Source organism: Jaculus jaculus, chromosome 5 (assembly GCF_020740685.1).
Source record: "Jaculus jaculus isolate mJacJac1 chromosome 5, mJacJac1.mat.Y.cur, whole genome shotgun sequence".
Classification (NCBI taxonomy): Eukaryota; Metazoa; Chordata; class Mammalia; order Rodentia; family Dipodidae; genus Jaculus; species Jaculus jaculus.
In genome coordinates this window covers 68,840,609-68,858,051 of record NC_059106.1, presented here as the reverse complement: position 1 = coordinate 68,858,051, position 17,443 = coordinate 68,840,609, and the positions used below count along the sequence as shown (strand labels likewise).

At 45.2% G+C, this 17,443-nt stretch overlaps 1 protein-coding gene across 2 annotated transcripts in view; it reads left to right on the top strand.

Moving 5' to 3' along the window:
• The first annotated feature begins 4,175 nt into the window (after positions 1-4,175).
• The window catches only part of LOC101612102 (protein argonaute-4), a 56,861-nt gene continuing 43,593 nt past the window's right edge, over positions 4,176-17,443 (top strand). The window contains exons 1-2 of one of the 2 annotated variants that reach the window (XM_045149616.1): positions 4,176-4,311; positions 16,258-16,423. In XM_045149616.1, coding sequence (XP_045005551.1) covers positions 4,302-4,311; positions 16,258-16,423 — 176 coding nt within the window. In that variant the 5' untranslated portion in view covers positions 4,176-4,301. Of the gene's footprint in view, positions 4,312-5,077; positions 5,195-16,257; positions 16,424-17,443 lie in introns of those variants that run through there. The other variant, XM_045149615.1, reaches the window with a different exon arrangement.

Sequence of the window (17,443 nt, the reverse complement as noted above, 5' to 3'; positions counted from 1 at the left end):
TCTCAGGCAAGTGCCTTAACAACTAAGCCATCTCTCCAGCCCCCCTCTTTTTTTTTTTTTAATAGTTAGGAAACTCCTATTTTTAGCTTTCATACATTGCTTATTTGTTCATTCCACAAGTTTTCCTCAAAGGGCATTTAGAACCTAGTAAATTGCTAGGCAATGGAGACACAAATCTGAATGCCTGAATAAGACCTGAAGCCTGCCCACAAGGATTTACAGTACAGTTGAAGCCAGGCCTGGGCTGAGACATCAGCTTAGAAATGAGTTAATTGCATCATCAAGGGAGGTCCAAGAGAGGTGGTCAAATGACACGCTTTCTGCGTGTGTGTGTGTGTGTGTGTGTGTGTGTGTGTGTGTACCCCATGACACACATGTGTAGGTCAGAGAACAACTTCAGGTGTCAGTTCTTGCCTTTCACCTTGTTAGCGGCAGGAATTTCCTCATTCACAGGTACGAGGCCCATGAGCTTCCAGGCAATTCTTCTGTCTCTGCCCTCCTTTTAATCTCAGGCATGCTGGGATTACAGATCTAATGATCCAGTGAACAAGTGGGTTATATATGGGCTTTAGGGGCTTGAACCTGGGTACTCATGCTTGCATGGCGAGTGTTTTATCCACTGAGCTGTCTCTGTAGCCCTTAACAGGGGTTTTAATAGAAAAGTAATGATTCAAGTTTTGATGCAGTGGGAGAAATATAATGACAGTTCTCTGCACATCCTCTACCCTGTCCTGGAAGCATGTGAAGTAGAGTAGAATAAGCAGCCACTATCGGAGCGAGCTGAAGGGGAAGTGGTATTCTGAGGCTTGGCTACTTTTCAGCGACACCAGGAAGTGGAGGGAGGGCTTGCTAAACCAAAGGTCAGCTCAGTTTATTGACTGCATACAGAACTTTGGTCTGGGAGGGCTCAGTGGAAGGACTCCCAGGAAGTGGACAAAGGGTGCTTGAGTGGGAGTAAGTTTAGGAATGAGAATGGAGATAGTAAGTGTGATTACAAACCGCAGGGTGGAGAGACTTGAGGGAGAGCAGCATTGCAGACTGGACTGGAGCTACGGGTAAGTGCGGCAAGTTTCATGCTCCAGTTTTGGAGAGTGATAACAGCACTATTTTTAATCCAAGTATGGTCTCTGCTCAGGGTGCCAAACAGAAAATTCGTTAGGAATAGGGGTTGGGAAAGTCAGTCTTAAACCAGGACATTTGAGCCACCCGCATTGTTTAAACTGTGCGAGGAAACACTGAGGGGTGGAGAAGGAAGGAGGCTACTAGATTTAACTCAAATCTTGAGGTGGGTGTGGTGGCACATGCCTTTAATTCTAGCACTAGGAAGTCTGAGGTAGGAGCATCTCTGTGAATTTGAGGACAGCCTCGGCTATAAAGTAAGTTCCAAGTCAGCCTGGCTTGAGTGAGATCCTGCCTCAAACAAACAGAAACACATTTTCCAGGCACCACAGTGGTTTATGTTTGTAATCTAGCACTTGGGAGGCTGAGGTAGGAATATCCCTAAGTCTAAGACTTGGCTGGGCTAACAGCGTGATCCACGTCAGTCTGGACTAGAGGAGATCCTGTCTCAAAAACAAAACAAAGCCGGGCGTGGCGGTGCATGCCTTTAATCCCAGCACTCTGGAGGCAGAGGTAGGAGGATTGCCATGAGTTTGAGGCCACCCTGAGACTACATAGTGATTTCCAGGTCAGCCTGGGCTAGAATGAGACCCTACCTGGGGAAAAAAAAAAAAAGGAAAAAGAAAAAGAAATCAAATCTTGAGCTCTGAGTGGGATGTAGTGGCTCATGTCTGTAATCCCAGGATTTGGGAGGAGGCGGTTGAAGGAGCTCAAAGTTATTTTCAGCCAAATATGGATGCCAGCCTGGACAATGTGAAAAAAAAAATACTGGGTAAACATGATGACTTGAATTTGGATCCCTAGAACCTATATAGAAAGATGGGCATGGTGGCATCTCTACAGTGAGATGGGAAATAGAAATAGGAGAATACCCAGAAGCTCACAGCAGTGCAATAAGACTGTGCCCCAAATGAGGTGGGAGGTGAGGATCAGCACACAAGGGTACCTTCTGACTTCCACATGCTTGCCTTCACACACATACAAGCACACAAATATTTTATTGTTTCTAAAGGCTGGGGAGAGGGCTGGAGAGATGGCTCAGGGATTAAAAGCCCTGGTTTGATTCCTAGATGCACAAAGTGGCACATGCATGTGGAGTGTGTTTGCAATGGCAGGAGGCCCTGGTATGCCCATTCCCTCTCTTTCTCATTCGTTCTCTCCTTGCAAATAAATATAATAACATCAAAGGCTGGGAAGATATCTCTGTCAGTAAAATGTGTGACTCACAGGCATGAGAACCTGGGTCTGATCCTCAGATCCCATTGTTCATACTTGTAGTCTCAGCACTAAGGAGGCAGGGACAGGCGAGAGGATCCCTAGGATTTGCTGGCCAGCAACTTGTCTACTTACAAGTTCCAGGCTCCTAAGAGACTCTGTCTTGAAGGGGAGGGAGGGAGAGGAAAAGAGAGAGAGAGAGGGAGAGAGAGAGAGAGAGAGAGAGAGAAAGAGAGAGAGAGAGAGAGAGAGAGAGCACTAGTTGGTTTTCCTTTTCCTCTTAGTTATACACCAGTCCTTATTTAGAGAATATTTTCTCCCCTTCCAACTTTCTGTCCCCTATTATCATTGCCAGTTAATATCTGACTTGTTTGCTTTGGTTTGGTTTGGTTTTTAAGAGACAAGATCTTCCTGATGTAGTACTAGTTATCTAGCCCAGTCTGGCTTCATACCCAGGGCAACCCTCCTGTTTTGGCCTCCCAAATGCCTGGTCTACTGGCATGCACCACTGTGCCTCACTCTTGCTATCTGGCTTCACAGAAAGGCCATGGAATGCTGTGGAAAGAATATAGAATATGATATCAGTAGACTGGAACCAAAGAAATAGATTAAAAGCCCCAGGTGCAGATAGCCAGGCAGGGATGGAATCCATCAGAACTAGAGTACAGAGTGTAGAACTACCGTGGCATCTTGTAATACGGACTTGTGGCGGACTGAGGTTCCCTGAGCCTCCATCTCCTCGTGTGCACAAGCGCATTCCTCAATAACATCTCACAGGTGGTTTTGAAGCTTAAATGGCATGTGAAGTCTTTAATAAAGTGTCTGGTTTTTATTTTACTCTTTGGGTTTTCGAGATAGGGTCTCACGCTAGCCCAGGCTGACCTGGAATTCACTGTAGTCTCAGGATAGTGATCCTCCTAACTCTACCTCCTGAGTACTGGGATTAAAGGCATGCGCTACCACGCCCGGCGGGAATAGGGTCTTTTAAGTGGTAATTAGGTTAAAAGGAGGGCATTAGGGTGGACTCTAATGCAATATGACTTGTGTCATTCTAAAACAAGGAAGTTGGGGGTTGGAGAGATGGCTCAGTGGGTTAAAAGTTTTTGCCTGCAAAGCCTTCCCATCCAGAGTTCGATTCCCCAGTACCCATGTAAAGCCAAATGCACAAAGTGGCACATGCATCTGGAGTTCATTTATAGGCAGGAGGCCCCAGCGAGCCCATAGTCTCTCTTTGTGTCTCCCTTTCTCTCTCCTCACAAGTAAGTAAATGGAGGAAATTTGGGCGAATAGTACAGAAGGAAGATAACACAAGAAGACAGACATCTGTACTTCATGGAGAGAAATCTCCAGGGTGGGGGAGGAAGGGAAGCCAACCCCCACCACCACCTTCATCTTAAGGCTGGAGAGGTGGTTTAGCTGTTACAGCGCTTGCCTGCAAAGGTACAAGACCCAGGTTCCATTACCCACAACCCACGTTAAGCCAGACACACAAGGTGGAGCATGGGTCTGAAGTTCGTTTCCAGCAGCTGGAGACCCTGGAGCCCATTCCCCATCCCCCTTCTGTATCTCTCTCAAATAAATAAAAATAAAATACAAAACAAACAAACAAGCAAAAAAAAAAAACAAAAAACAAAAACAGAAAAATCTCGATCTGACTTCCAGCCTGCAGAATTGACAGAACACAAATTTGTGTTGTGTTAAGCCACACAGTCTGTGATCCTCTGTGGCAGCCCTAAAGCCACATGATTCTACATGTTGTACCTTTTTTTTTTTTTTTTCCCACTGGCGGGCCAGGGTTGGGTCATTCTGCTGACCAGACACTGTAGTCCTGACTTCTGGAAGCCTTGACTGACAGCCTTCAGGGAGCGCGGGCTGGAGCGCAGGCTGCTTGGGAGTGAGTGGACTGCTCCGCTGGCTGCTCAGGTGACTGGACTGGCGGTGTGCCTCGCTGACCAGAGTTGCTGGCCATGGAACCAGGTATAGGATGTGCGTTCTGTACACGCGGGAGGAAGGAAGAGGGTGACTGGGTGGGTGTGCGGGTGTTGGGTGAAGGAATGGAGAAGCCCCCCTTGCCCCCGGCGTCTGGGCTGTCCCGGGGTGGACGGGTGGTGGGCGGGTGGATGGATGCGGTAGGTGGCCCTGGAGAGGTGCCTGAGGTCCATGTCAGGACCACTTCCCACACACAGACCTGGACTCCAGATCTTTCGAGGGTCGGTCTCCAAGGACCGTCGGCTGAAAGATCGACGGGGGAGTTGGGAGCCGGGATGGTGGTGGTGGGGGGGAATGGTGGCTGGAGGGGGGTGGGCAGAGAGCCCAGCAGCGGGCGCGTGCCCGACACGTCCTCGGGCACTGCGCCCCGGGCGCGCGCCCGTCGCCGCCGCCCCCGCCCACCGTCCCCTGCCGGGCTCCCTGGACTGGGCAGCGAAGCTCGGGGCCGCGCGCGCGCGCACGCAGACAGCCTCGGCGCCCCCGGGGCCGCGCGCGCGCGCACGCCGGGCAGCCCCCGCGTCCCCGCCGCCACTCGGCGGCCGGCCTGCGCGCGAGCCGGCTCCCGCTCCCGTTCCTCCCGTGGGCCGCGGCGGCGGTGACGACGGCGGGGATTGTTTTTGTTGTCGCTGAGGCCGGAAGAACTGCGAGAGCCGAGCCGGGTCCCCGTTCCTCCCCCCACCCCCCGGGCCGGGCCCCGCTGCCCCTGCCGCTGCCCCCCCTGCCCAGCGCCCGCGTCTCCGCGGCGCCGCTTCCAGCGCCAATATTCCGGAGATCAAGCGTTACGCGGCGGCGGCGGCGGGGCCCGGAGCGGGAGGAGCCGAGGACCGGGGAGAGGCGGCCCCCGCTGCCGCCATGGAGGCGCTGGGACCCGGTGAGCTGCGGCGCTCGGGCCGGGGGTTGGGGGGTGGTGGGGTTGCTGCTGGATCTGCGGCTCGGGACGGACGGGCGGACGTGTGGGGGGGGGTGGTCGCTGTCCTGTCGCCCCCGCCGGCCTGCGCGCACCGGGATTTGGACTGCCAGGCCTGGGGGTGGCGGGAGGGGGAGGCGGGAAGGAGACCCTTGCCCTCCTTTGCACCCCGTGGAAGGAACTGACCCTGACCCGGGCTTTAAGGGGCGGGGACCGCGCCCCAGCCTGGAGACTTGAGCATCTAGACGCATCTCGAGATCTAAGGGAAGGAAGGTGACCCGAATCCTCCCCTTCCCCCGGGTATTGGGGAGACCCGACCTAAACTCAGGAGATCTGCGCTCCACGGTCGCGGTGGGACTACTTTGGGCCTCAAAAGGGAAAGATCTGTGTGTGACCGGTGCTCGCTGAGGCCTGGCCCAAACCTGGGAGGCCTCCCACCTACTATCAAGGGTTTTCTTGGTTTGGGTTCCTCTCACTCTCCCCCCCCCCCCAACCATACCCTATTTTAATTTGCACTGGCAGATGACCCTGAGCTCTGAGATGAGGAAAGAGGACTTCCTCTCCAAAGCCCTCTCCCGATCCCTGAGGGCCAAAGGGCAAATTCCCTCTCTTTTTCAAAGCCTCTGAAGTTTGGGGTCTGTCACTGTGTCAGCCCCACAGTGATCTGGACTAGTCCTCTCCGTGACAGGGGAGTTGACTGCATCAGAGCTGATGAGTTCTCTTCTAATTAGGTTATGCGTGGTTGTGAGGATCAAATGAAGGAGAAAGTGCTTTGGAAACGAATTCACAATTCACGGTGGCCTCTGGTTATCTGCCTCTCTGCCCCAGACCATGCTCTGCGATTGGAGCCTGGGGCTGGCACCTCAAGCCCCAACAGGTTCCTAATGCCTTGGCTAAGTAGGGCAGGGTTTAGGAACAGTGGTGGAATTAATTTTAATATCCAAACCTTATGTACACACTGAACTTCGTTGTAGAATATTTCCTTTTTGTTAAGTGCCTAGAAAACTGGGTTTATTATTTGAATTGGGAAATGTTGCAGGTTATTTTACAAGGAATTTGTCTGCATTACTGAGTGATTAAATTACATCTTCACTTATTGCTTAAAGTTTAAATTTTTTATAAAGGTCCTCATAATCAAATTTCATATGTTTCTTAAAGGTGAATTGGTTTAGTTGGCCATGTTGTTCAAGGACAGCCTGGTCGACATGAGACTATGTCTGTAAATAAATAAATTGATTTGAGCCTGGCATGGTGGTACACACCTTCAATCCCAGCATTTGGGAGGCTGAGGGCAGGAGAAGCAAGAGTTCAAGACCAGCTGGGGCTATACAGAAAGACCTTTTCTTAAAAAAAAAAGAAAAAAAAAAAGGCTTGTCACATTATTTTTTTTTAAAGATTACTCCAGAGATACTGTTTATTTTTATTTCTAGAGAGAGAGAGAGAGAGAATTGGCACACCAGAGTCTTAGACACTGCAATCGAACTCCAGATGCTTGGATCACCTAGTGGGCATGTGCAACCTTGTGCTTGCCTCGCCTTTGTGGGTCTGGCTAACTTGGGATCTGGGGAGTAGAACATGGGTCCTTAGGCTTCATAGGCAAGCACCTTAACTGCTAAGCCAACTGTCCATCCCACATTAATGTTTTTTTTAAGACATTTATTTATTTGTTTGACAGAGAGTGAGAGAAGGCAGAGAGAGAGAGACAGAGACAGAGAGAGCAGAGAGAATGTGCACCAGAGCCTCTAGCCACTGCAAATGAACTCCAGACATATGCACCACCTTGTACATCTGGCTTTACATGGGTCCTAGGGAACTGAACTCAAGTCCTTAGGCTTTGCAGGCAAGTGCCTTAACTGCTGAACCATCTCTCCAGCTCTCAGTTTTTTTTTTTTTTGGTTTTTCGAGGTAGGGTCTCACTCTGGCTCAGGCTGACCTGGAATTCACTATGGAGTCTCAGGGTGGCCTCGAACTCACGGCGATCCTCCTACCTCTGCCTCCCGAGTACTGGGATTAAAGGCGTGCGCCACCACGCCTGGCCTCCAGCCCTCAATTTTTTTATATAAACTTTGGTGTATTATTATGTTACTTCAGATATGTTATCCTGAGGAAAAGCATGATTAGTACTTTAAGAATATAACAGTCCTCTGTTCAAACCCAGTCTAGTAACTTAATAGCCGTATGACCCTGGGCAAATTACATAATTCCTTTGAACTTCCATTTCCTCATCTATAAAATGAGGTTAATAACAATTACGTGTTGTAAGATTGTTGTGAAAATGAAATGAGATAGTGTATGTGAGAAGTCTTTACTATAGAGACCAGTGTGTCAGAGAAGATCACAAATGTCTCTTCCCTCCCTCCCATGAGTAAACTCATGGTGGAAGCAACTGCTGCACTTATTTGTGGAAAGAGACTATGTAACTTTGTCCCTGAGCAACTGTAACCCTGAACTTCTTGAAGTGTCAGCTTGGTGATGTTGGGAACTGCCCAGGAAACCAACCTAACCCAATTTTGATTTGTTTTATTTTTAGGTTTCACAGGTTTGAGGACTTATTAGTCCTCAGGATTGGTAGAAAATTAATTTTCATTATCACCATTTATTAGACACCAATGATCAAGCTAAAATGTTATATAGATCTTCTCTGTTGAGTAATATTTTCCTGTCTGCTTTCTACTTTGATATCTCACTACCTTGGAAACCCAGTTAAAAACAAAAAGCTACTTGTTGAGCATGGAATCAGAATATAGGGAGTTCAGCCCACTGTGGTAGCACAGGAGTGTAATCCCAGCAACTCAGCAGGCTGAGGTAGGAGGATCACTGTGTGTTCGAGGTGAGCCTGGAGCTACAGAGTGAGTTCCAAGTCATCTTGGGTTAAAATGAGACCCTCTACTTCAAAAAACATGCAACTGGAGCCAGGCGTGGTGGCGCACACCTTTAATCCCAGCACTTGGGAGGCGGAGGTAGAAGTACCGCAGTGAGTTTGAGGCTACCCTGAGACTACATAGTGAATTCCAGGGCAGCCTGAACTAGAGTGAGACCCTACCTCAAAAAAAAAAAAAAAAAATGCAATCAAAAAGATTGTAGGGAGTTCATAGTCTTGTGGGATGTTGTATCTAGGCTATTTTAGACCCCAGAGAGGCATTTTTGCTTCTCTGTGAAAGCATACATGTATTAGGACTTTGGGCTGTCTTTATCTGACAGTTGTCAAAGCTTTCTTAGTCTCTGGCCCTTCATGCTATCCAGATTAGTTTCTGACAGTAACTCAAGAGAATTGGCTAGGTTACCATTATCATTGCTTTAGGTTATATGGATTATAATTCAAGTTTTTTTTTCAGGGTTCTTTTGTTTTTGATTTATTTTTGCAGTGCTGAGGATAGAAGCCAGGGCCTCATGCCTGATGGGCTAGCCCTCTATCTGCCACAGAGCTCTCGGTCCCTGCTGTAAAGTTGGGAAAGTCCTTCCATAATTGCCAGCACATTTGCGATGGGTGGTGGCCATTCCTGTAACCCCCAGCACTTGAGAGGCTGAGGAAGGAGGATCTTTAAGAGTTTGAGGCCAGTCGCAGCTAGAGTAAGATCCTGTCTCAAGGAAAGGAAACTATTTTGCCCCAGAATTAAAACAAAAAATTAGAGGGAGAGAGGGAAGGAGAGAGAATGGTTGTGTCAAGCCACTGCAAACGAACTCCAGATGCATGTGCCACCTTGTGCATCTGGCTTACATGGGTACTGAGGAATTGAACCTGGATCCTTATGCTTCACAGGCAAGTGCCTTAACTGCTAAGCCACCTCTCCAGCCCGCCCCCTTTTTTGTGTTGGGGATCAGACCCCTAGTCTTAACTTGAGCTGTCCTCCTAACCTTCCTCTACATACTCTTTCTGCTTTGACATCAGGGTCTTCAGAACAGTATAAAGATACTGTAGGCTTGTGCTCCGTGCTAGGGGGAAAAATGGGAAAACTTGGTCACTGTTAAAAATCAAATCCATAGGTAAGTCATTTGATCTAAGTTTCTATTCCAAATGTTTTAATTGTTGTTTTTTTCCAGATAGGGTCTAACTCTAACCAAGGCTGACCTGGATTTCATTATGTACCCTTTTAGGCTGGTCTCAAACTCAGTGCTCCTCCTACCTCTCCTCCCAAAGTGCTGCGATTAAAGGCATGCACCACGATGCCTGGCTCTATTCCAAATATTTATTATAAAGCTGAGATTCTTCTTATTTTATGTTATAATGATTGCTTAAATGTGTCTTAGAAAGTGCAAGTCTGACTTATCTGTATGATTGAATTGGGTTAGTTGAGTGTGCCTGTCACCTCTGATGTTACTTATTATTAATTTATCTTCTTTGCAATTGTCTTATCACACCCAGAATGGATCCCTTTATATACCAGAAGTGGAACACTTCTAAGCAATAATTCTTCTCATATGTCAACATATTTCTGCTTTATTGAAAGATAAATGCCATTTTTCGCTTATGAGGGATGAGGGTTCCATTTAGTTCTACCTAGAATTATTATTATTTAAATATTTTTTTTTTATCTATTTGAGGAAGAGAGAAAGAGGCAGACAAAGAGAGTGAGTATGGGTGCACCAATGTCTCCTGCCACTACAAATGAACTCCAGACACATGTGCTACTTTGTGCATCTGGCTTTACATTGGTACTGCGGAATCAAACCAGGGCCATCTGGCTTTCAAGCTTGGTCAGGAAGCAAGTGTCTTTAACTACTGAACCATCTCTCCAGCCCATGGAATTATTGATGCTGTTCAGGTCAATGTTTATTGAATTCTTACAACTTTCTGGGCAGTTAAATTAGGTATTGAAGGGATCATGACCTAGATATCTTTTTTTCCTAAGAATTTACAGATCTGGTGGAAGAGTAGGATAATTTAGCAAGGAGTTGTTTCTTCTTCCTAATCTTTTCCTCCCTCCCCGCTTCCTCCTCCTCCTTTTCCTTCCCTTCTTCCTCCCGCCCCCCACAAACTAGGGTCTCACTCTAGCCCAGGCTGGCCTGGAATTAATTTGTAGTCTCAGGCTGGCCTCAAACTCAGGATGATCTTCCTACCTCTGCCTCCCGTGTGCTGGGATTAATGGTATACACCACCATGCTCAGCTTTCTCTCTCTCTCTCTTTTTTTTTTTTTGGAGGCAGGATTTTACTGTAGCCAAAACTGACCTGGATTTCACTCTGTAGCCCATGCTGGTCTTGAACTCACAGAAATTCTTGTACTTGTGCTAAATCCTACCCTATACAGAGAGTCTTGGGATAGCTCTTTCAGTCTGTGACCTGCACTGAGTTTTGAAGGACAAATAGAGTTTAGATTTTTTATTTTTTTGCAAGTAGTGAGAAAGCCAGAGAGAATAAGAGAATGGGTGTGCCAGAACCTCCTGCCACTGAAAATGAACTCGGATGCATGTGCCACTCTGTGTGTCTAGCTTTATGTGGATATGGATACAGGGGAATCGAACCTGGCCATCAGGCTTTGCAAGCAAGTGCTGTTAACTACTGAGCCATCTCTCCAGCCCCTATTTTTTGTTTTCTAAATATTCATTTATTTATTTGCAAGCATACAAAGAGAGGAGACAGACAGAATGGGCATGCCACGGCATCCAGCCATTGTAAATGAATTCCAGATGCATGTGCCACCTTGTGCATCTGGCTTTATGTGGGCACTGGGGAATTGAACATGGGTTGTTAGGCTTTGGAAGCAAGAAGGCACCTTAACTGCTGCTAAGCCATCTCTCCAGCCCCCCATTTTTTTGTTTTTGTCAAAGTAGAGTCTCACTTTAGCCCAGGCCGACCTGGAAATCACTTTGTATCTCCATGCTCACCTTAAACTCATGGTGTTCTTTCTACCTCAGACTTCAGGGTATGCTGGGATTAAAAATCTGTGTCCTCATACCTGGCCAATAAGTAGAGTTTAGGAGGAAAATGAACAATGAATTTAATGTGTAAAAAGGATTCTTTTTTTTTTTTCAAGGTAGGTTCTCACTCTCTGTAGCCCAGGCTGACCTGGAATTCACTATGTAGTCTCAGGGTGGTCTTGAATTTATGGTGATCTTCCTACCTCTGCCTCCCAAGTGCTGGGATTAAAGACGTGTGTCACCATATCTATGTGAAAGGATTTTTAATACATTATTAGTATATGATGACCTGCCAATGTAACTGTCATTAACATATTTACCCTTGTGCCCCTAAGTGGTGGTAGAGCAAAGCAACTGAATGCCTCAAGGCTCTCCCTCTTTGTTTCTAGTGAAATGCCTTTGAAGCAAGAGAACTTGGAACTTTCCATTGTAACCACAACCCACTTTGCCCAGAACCTATTCATAACAGAAAAGATGTTTGTTGTTTAGGTCTGTGCCCATTTGATATACTCATCAGAGGGAGAACAGCTAGATAAGCATCTCCAAGACCCTGTCCCACAAAGTCCTTTCCTGCTGAAAATAAATAGATGTACAGTTTTAAGAGAAGGAGGGAAGGAGAGAGAATATGAGAATTCTGTGACAAAATAAGCTCAGTAACTGATGAGCTAAAATTAAGCAGGTTTATTTATACATGAGATGTTTGAGAATTTAATGTTAATATATGTTGGATTTTTTTTTGTATTTTATTTATTTGCAAGCAAAGAGAGAGAGAGAGAATATGTAAGGTTTCTGTCAAAGATTATGTTTGTCCTTTTTCCTTCCTTCCTTCCCAGTGACTCTTTATTAAAAAAAAGATTTATCTTTTAAAAAAATTATTTAGCGTATACATATGTGTGTGTGTGTTCATGTGTGACTGTGGCAGCATGCTATAATTCATTTGTAGAGGTCAGAGGACAATTTTCAGGTCAGTTCTTGCCTTTCACCTTGATCCCTGGCTTTTACATGGAATCTAGGGATTGTACTCAGGTACTCAGAATTGTGTGGAAGCGTTTTATCCACTGAGCCATCTCCCAGCCCATCCATCAATCCATCATCCATCTATCCTTCATCCCTTCTTCCCTTCCTTCCCTCTTTCCCACTCTCCTCTCCCTTCTTCCCTCCCTCCCTCCCTCCCTTCCTTCCTTCCTTTTTTTTTTCTTTGTGGTTCTGCAAGGTAGGGTATTGCTCTAGTCCTGGGATTCACTGTGTAGTCTTACTCACAGTGATTCTCCTATCTTCTACATTTTGCAAATATCTGGAAACATGGGTTTTGTTTCTCACAACTTAAGGAGTCTAGTCGTGTCTAGTGAGTAGGAATTATTCAGTTTTAAACAGCAAGAAATCTTAGTTTAAGCAGGGTAAGTCTTTTCAAACTGTTCAATGATAACCTCCAAGATACTCCACAATAAGCAAGAACCCACAGGAGGTAGAGGCAAGAGGATTATAAATTTAAGGCCAGCCTAGGCTACATAGAAGACCCTGACTCAGAAACCAAGAAGGGATGGAGAGAGATCCCAGTGGTTAAGGCACTTACCTGCAAAGACTACTGACCTGGGTTCAACTCCCAAGAGCCATGTAAGCCAGATGCACAAGGCAGCGCATGCATCTGGAGTACATTTGCAGTGGCTAGAGGCCCTGATGTGCCTATTCTGTTCTCTCCCTCTCATAAATAAAAAATATAATATATTAAAATAATTTTTAAAAGATTAAAAAAAAAGCAGCTGGGCATGGTGGCACATGCCGTTAGCCACAGCACTTGGGAAGCAGAGGCAGGAGGATGACTATAACTTTGGGGCCAGTTTGGATCTACATAGTGAGTCCAGGTCAGCCTGGGCTAAAGTGAGACCCTGCCTTGAAAACACCCCCAACACACACACACAGACTGATATAGACTGTAATTCCTTGTGAGCAGGGGTTCTGCTTTCTTCTCTGAGTTTATAATGTAGATTAGATACATTAAGAAAAAAAAATCAATGATTTCGCTCTCTAGCCCAGGCTGGCCTTGAACTCCTCACAATCCTGCCTTAAGACTCCCAAGTGCTGGGATCATAGGTATGGACCACCACACTTGGCTAGATTGTCACAATTATAAAAATATCAGGTTATCAGCTATAAGCTCTTGTGCTATTGGTATTGTTTCAGTTTGATACTGAAAAAACTTCGTGAGTCAGTTGATCATTGTAGCTGCTGCTTAGACCCCTTCCTATCAGTCCTGTAATATAGGCTAATTTTTAGGGAATTAATGGATCTTTTCCTACTCTAAGAGTGATAGCCCTGGAGTATAGAGATAGTTTCATTTTATTTTTTTGTGTGTTTATTTATTTATTTGAAAGTGACAGAGAAAGAGGCAGAGAGAGAGAGAGGGAGGGGGAGGGAGGGAGGGAGAGAATGGGCGCGCCAGGGCCTCCAGCCATTGCAAACGAACTCCAGCTGCGTGCACCACCTTGTGCATCTGGCTAACGTGGGTCCTGGGGAATCGAGCCTTGAACCAGGGTCCTTAGGCTTCACAGGCAAGCGCTTAACTGCTAAGCCATCTCTCCAGCCTGAGTTTCATTTTATTTTATATAAAAATTTAACTTTGGGGGCTGGAGAGATGGCTTGGCAGTTAAGCGCTTGCCTGCTACAGCTAAGGATCTGGGTCTGATTACCCTGTACCCATGTTAGCCAGATGCACAGGGTGGTGCATGTGTCTGGAGTTCATTTGCAGTGGCTAGAGGCCCTGGTGCATCCGTTTTCTCTCTGCTTCTCTCTCTCCCTCAAATAAATAAATTATATACAGATATATATATATATATATACATATATATATACATACATATATATATACATACATACATATATATATATATATACATATGCAAGTTTAACTTTTTTCCAGCACTTGGGAGGCAGAGGTAGGAGGACCACCATGAGTTCACGGCCACCCTGATACTACATAGTGAGTTGCAGGTCAGCCTGGGCTACAGTGAGACCCTGCCTCAAAAAACCAAAAGTAAACAACAAAAAGGTTAGCTTTTTAAAATTTTTATTTATTTGTGAGAGAGAGAGAGAGAGAGAGAGAGAAAGAAGCAGATAGAATGGGTGTGCCAGGGACTCCAACCACTGCAAATGAACTCCAGATACATGTTCCACCTTGTGTATCTGGCTTACATGGGTCCTGGAGAATCAAACCTAGGTCCATTGGCTTTGTAGGCAAGCTCCTTAATTGCTAAGTTCTCTCTCCAGCCCTACTTTTTATTTCATTAAAACTTTTATTATTACTTATTACTAAAGTTTTATTTTTGTAGACCCAGAGCCTTGCCTTTGCCAGGTAAACTATCACTGAGCCACATCCCCAGGCACCCCCAATCCTTTTTTTTTTTTTTTTGGCTTTTTGAGGTAATTAAAGTGAAAAGTTACCTCAAACTATAAAGCAGAGGCAAGTGGAAAAGTTTCCCTAGACAACAAGCCAGGTGTGGTGGTGCACGCCTTTAATCCCAGTACTGGAAGGCAGAGGTAGGAGGACTGCCATGAGTTCAAGGCCACCCTGAGACTACATAGTGGATTCTAGGTCAGCCTGGACTACAGCAAAACCCTACCTCAAAAAAAACAAAAACAAAAAAAAAAAAGGGCTGGAGAGATGGCTTAGTGGTTAAGCGCTTGCCTTTGAAGCCTAAGAACCCTGGTTTGAGGCTCGACTCCCCAGGACCCACGTTAGCCAGATGCACAAGGGGGTGCACGTGTCTGGAGTTCGTTTGCAGTGGCTGGAAGCCCTGGCGCGCCCATTCTCTCTCTCCCTCTTTCTCTTTGTCTGTAGCTTTTAAATAAATAAATAAAATAAACAAAAAAAAAATTTAAAAACCAAAAAAAAAGAAAAATAAAGGTGTGTGTCACTATGCCCAGCTCCCCCGCCTCATGTTTTCTTTTTTTCTTTGCATGGTGCTTATATTTAAACCCAGGGCTTTGTGTATATTAAGTAAGAGCTCTAGTAAGCCTAAATTATTTTTGAGACAGGGTCTTGATATGTAGTCCAGGTTACCCTTAAATCTTTCTGCTTTGGCCTCCTCAGTGCTAGGATGTGTGCCACTATGCCTAGATAGGTTTTATCTTATTTATTGATTTTTAGTTTTTAGGTTTTTGTTGTTGTTGTTGTTGTTGTTTCTTGGTTTTTGAAGTAGTCTCCCTGTAGCCCAGGCTGACCTGGAATTCACTGTGTAGTCTCAGGGTGGCCTCGAATTCATGGCAATCCTCCTATCCCCTACCTCCCCAGTGCTGGGATTAAAGATAAGTGCCACTATACACAGCTGTATTATTTATTTTATTTTTATTTATTTATTTATTTTTTTGTTTTGTTTTCTGAGGTAGGGTCTTGCTCTAGCTCAGGCTGACCTGGAATTCACTATGTAGCCTCAGGGTGGCCTCTAATTTATGGCAACCCTCCTACCTCTGCCTCCCGAGGGCTGGGATTAAAGGCGTGCGCCATCACGCCCGGCTCTATTTTTAATATTTTTAATGAATTATTTATTTGGAAGCAGAGAGGCAAGAGAGAGGATGAGTGCTCGTATGGATGCAAGGGCTCCTTATCATTGCTAACACATGTGAGATGTGTGAACAGCTTTGTACGTCTGGCTTTATGTGGGTACTGGGGAATTGAACGTGGGCTATACCTTTAATTGCTGAGCCATCTCTCTAGCCCAGTTTATTTTTATTATTTTTAGTTTTAGTTTTTTTTCCAAGATTAGTCAAGTGCAGTAGTGAGAAGGGGGAAATTGTAGAACAAGGAGTTCCATCTGTAACTGATTGTGAACAGTCAACTGAGATAATCCACTACCTTCAGACCAGTCCCAGTTCATTTTTAAATGCATATAATTTTGTAAACCTGGCTATTATGCTGCTGATTATGAAATGTTTCAAACAATAGCCTATATCTGAGAGGAATTCATATTGTCTAATTTTGATGTCCTCATATTCAAAATAATAGCAGCATGGAGAAATGCTTAGAAATATAGGGAACATTAGGACAATAAACACCTCAAAAAGTTTGTAACAGACTATGTTTGATGAATAATAAGATCTCCGTATTTACAGCTGTCATGAAGGGACTATTCTACATCATGATCAAATAGCACAGCATATCTTTCCATCTCTTTAGGACCTCCAACCAGCCTCTTTCAGCCACCTCGTCGTCCTGGCCTTGGAACTGTTGGGAAACCAATTCGGCTGTTAGCCAATCATTTTCAGGTTCAGATCCCTAAAATCGATGTGTATCACTATGATGTGGATATTAAACCAGAAAAAAGGCCTCGTAGAGTCAATAGGTAAGAATTTGAAAGAATAGACTTCTGTGTATCTAAGTGCATATAATTCATATGATTTATTTATTATGTATCATCTTGAGCTCTGAATTCTTTCAGCAGGTAAGTTTGTTTTTAATTGTAAGTTCCTGATGTAGTTATCCTCTGGTTATATTGGCAGACTTCTGACTACATCATTGGCTAGTCAGTAGGTACATATTAAATAATAACTTGAATTTGTCATGGCATCGGTCTTTCATTGAGCAATGATACCAGAAGCTTTTTTTTTTTATTATGAATGTACTTTGTGTAGACACATGTGTTTGCACCATCAGTTAGAAGTTTGTTTGTTTTTTTAATGTTTTCACTTACTTATTTGCAAGCAGAGAAAGAGAGAGAGAAAGACAAAGAAAGAGAGAATGGGTGGACCAGGGCCTCCAGCTGCTGCAGATGAACTCCATATGCAGGTGTCACTGTGAAGCTGGCTTTTACATGAGTGCTGGGGAATCAAACCAGGGTCATTAGGCTTTGCAGGCAAGCGCCTTAACTGCTAAGCAATATCTCCAACCTGAAATTTTTTTGTTGTGGTAGATTTTTTGTTTTTTTTTTTTTTTTTTTTTTTTGCAGGGTAGAGTCTCGCTCTAGCCCAGGCTGCCCTAGAACTCACTCTGTAGGATACTAGAAGTTTTTAAAAATAGATATGAAACAGAACTATGTGTAAATTCAAATTTTATTAAGTGTTCATGGAAAATATGTACATGAACTGGGTGTAGTGGTGCGTGCTTTTAATCTCAACACTTGGGAGGAAGAGGTAGGAGAACCACTGTGAGTTCAAGGCCAGTCTGGGCCTACAAAGTGAGTTCCAGGTCATCAGCCGGGGATACAGTGAGACTGGGCGTCGCAAAACACAAGCAAGTAAAAAGTAAATGTAAAAGCATAAGAATTAACGTGGAATTTGAGGTGTTGGGGAAATGGCTCAGTGGATAAAGTGCTTGGCAGGAAAGTATGGTGACGTGAGATCAGATCCCCAATACCTCATAAATG